The following is a 1,637-nucleotide window of genomic DNA, read 5'->3' as shown; positions in this document are numbered from 1 at the left end:
GGTGAGTGCGCCCAGCCCGGCATCTGCCCCCAGCTCTGCCTCAACGTCCCCGGCTCCTTCCACTGTGCCTGCCGACCCGGCTACCAGCGCCAGCCCGGCAGCGATGCCTGCCTGGATGTGGATGAGTGCCTGCGGGACCCCTGCCCTGGGCCCTGCCGCAACCTGCCAGGTGGCTTCGAGTGCCTCTGCCCACCCGGCTTCCTCCCAGAGGAGGATGGACATGGCTGCCGTGCTGCACCCACTGCCGGAGAGGAGCCCGCAGTGGTCCCCAACAGCACTCCACAGACCTCACAGCACCACGGCATCCCATGGACCACGGGTGCCTTGCAGACCACGGGCATCCTCCAGACCACAGGTGCCCCATGGACCACGGGCATCCCCCGAACCCTGGGCATCCCTATCGGGGCAACGCCGCCAGCCCCCACGGCAGTAGGGTCAGTGCCTGGCCCTGAGCACAGCGCTGATGGCCCCAGGCTGCTCCTCTACTACATCCTGGGCAGCCTGGTAGCCATCCTGCTGCTGCTGGCCTTTGCCCTGGCCCTGCTGGCCTGCAGGAAGAGGGCGGCCAAGCGGGAGAAGCGGCCGGCCAAAAGTGCGGCAGACAACTACTGCTGGGTGCCGGAGCAGTCGGAGAGCCGCGGGGCGGGCGGTGAGCGCAGGTAACAGCACCCGGGGCAACGGGAGGGGACACAGAGCTGCGAGCGACAGAGAGTATTTTTGCAGATTAAAAAGAAAAAATAAAAGGGGGTGTGTGTGTGCTGTCTATTCAACATGGTTTTACATGTCTGAGAGTCTGTCCTGGGGTTCCTTGCAAAGCGGGAGCTGATCTCCCCCCCAAAAGGCATGTCTCAGCACTGGGTGGGAAGGCAGCCCAAATCAGCCCTGCGGTTTACAAACCAGCAGCTGTTCCTCTGAGGGAAGGGTTAACAGGGACAGTGCTGCAAGGCTGGGACTGGATGGGGTTGAAGTTGCCTACCAGGGCTACTCCTCAGCTCTGCAGAACCTCACCGTGCTTAAAAATAGCAAATTATAATTATTAATTTGTCTTCCTAAAGGAAAACAGTTAATTTCGTTTTTCATTTGGTCTCCTCTACCTGTATTTGAAATGCTGACATGCAAAAGCAGCAGCTTCTGTGCTCTGTCCCCGCAGCCCCCCCAAACCTTTGCCATCCCAAAAGCAATTCTAGCCCCCCCCGCCTGCCTCGCAACAGACAGCCTGCGTTCAAACCGTGTTTTTGCCTTGTTCTCATTAAAATGGGTTTGAAAATGTGTTTGAAATTCTTATGTGTTTCACCAGGGCAAGAACTGGTCTCTGCAGCCACAAGCAGGGGTTTTTTTAGTGTTTGTTTTTTGTTTGTTTGTTTATTTTTTAAAACTGTCACATCAGAGGTAACTGACTAAACCTTTTTAAAACTACAGCAGCAGAGAGCTTCTCCAGGGGAGCAGACACCGTAAGGTTAGTGGAGCTGTCAGACCCGTGCAGGAGCCTGTGCCATTGCAGTGGATTTAGAGCAGGGAGACAGCAATGCTTCCCCCAAGGCATTGAGTCCCGTAAGGGTGACACCTTAATCCACCTCCTGATCGCAGGAGGTGCACAGCATAGGGAAAACTGTTCAACTTGTAGACAAGGGGCCAAG

The 1,637-nt window shown here is 56.8% G+C and overlaps 1 protein-coding gene across 1 annotated transcript in view; it reads left to right on the top strand.

Moving 5' to 3' along the window:
* The window catches only part of CD93 (CD93 molecule), a 1,615-nt gene extending 952 nt beyond the window's left edge, over positions 1 to 663 (top strand). The window contains exon 2 of the mRNA XM_009886056.1: positions 7 to 663. Within this exon, the coding sequence (XP_009884358.1) occupies positions 7 to 663 (657 nt within the window). The remainder of the gene's footprint in view (positions 1 to 6) is intronic.
* Positions 664 to 1,637: the final 974 nt, after the last annotated feature.

The sequence above is a fragment of the Charadrius vociferus genome, unplaced genomic scaffold (genome assembly GCF_000708025.1).
Source record: "Charadrius vociferus isolate BGI_N301 unplaced genomic scaffold, ASM70802v2 scaffold455, whole genome shotgun sequence".
In the NCBI taxonomy this organism is placed as follows: Eukaryota; Metazoa; Chordata; class Aves; order Charadriiformes; family Charadriidae; genus Charadrius; species Charadrius vociferus.
This window is presented reverse-complemented; position numbering and strand designations above follow the sequence as displayed.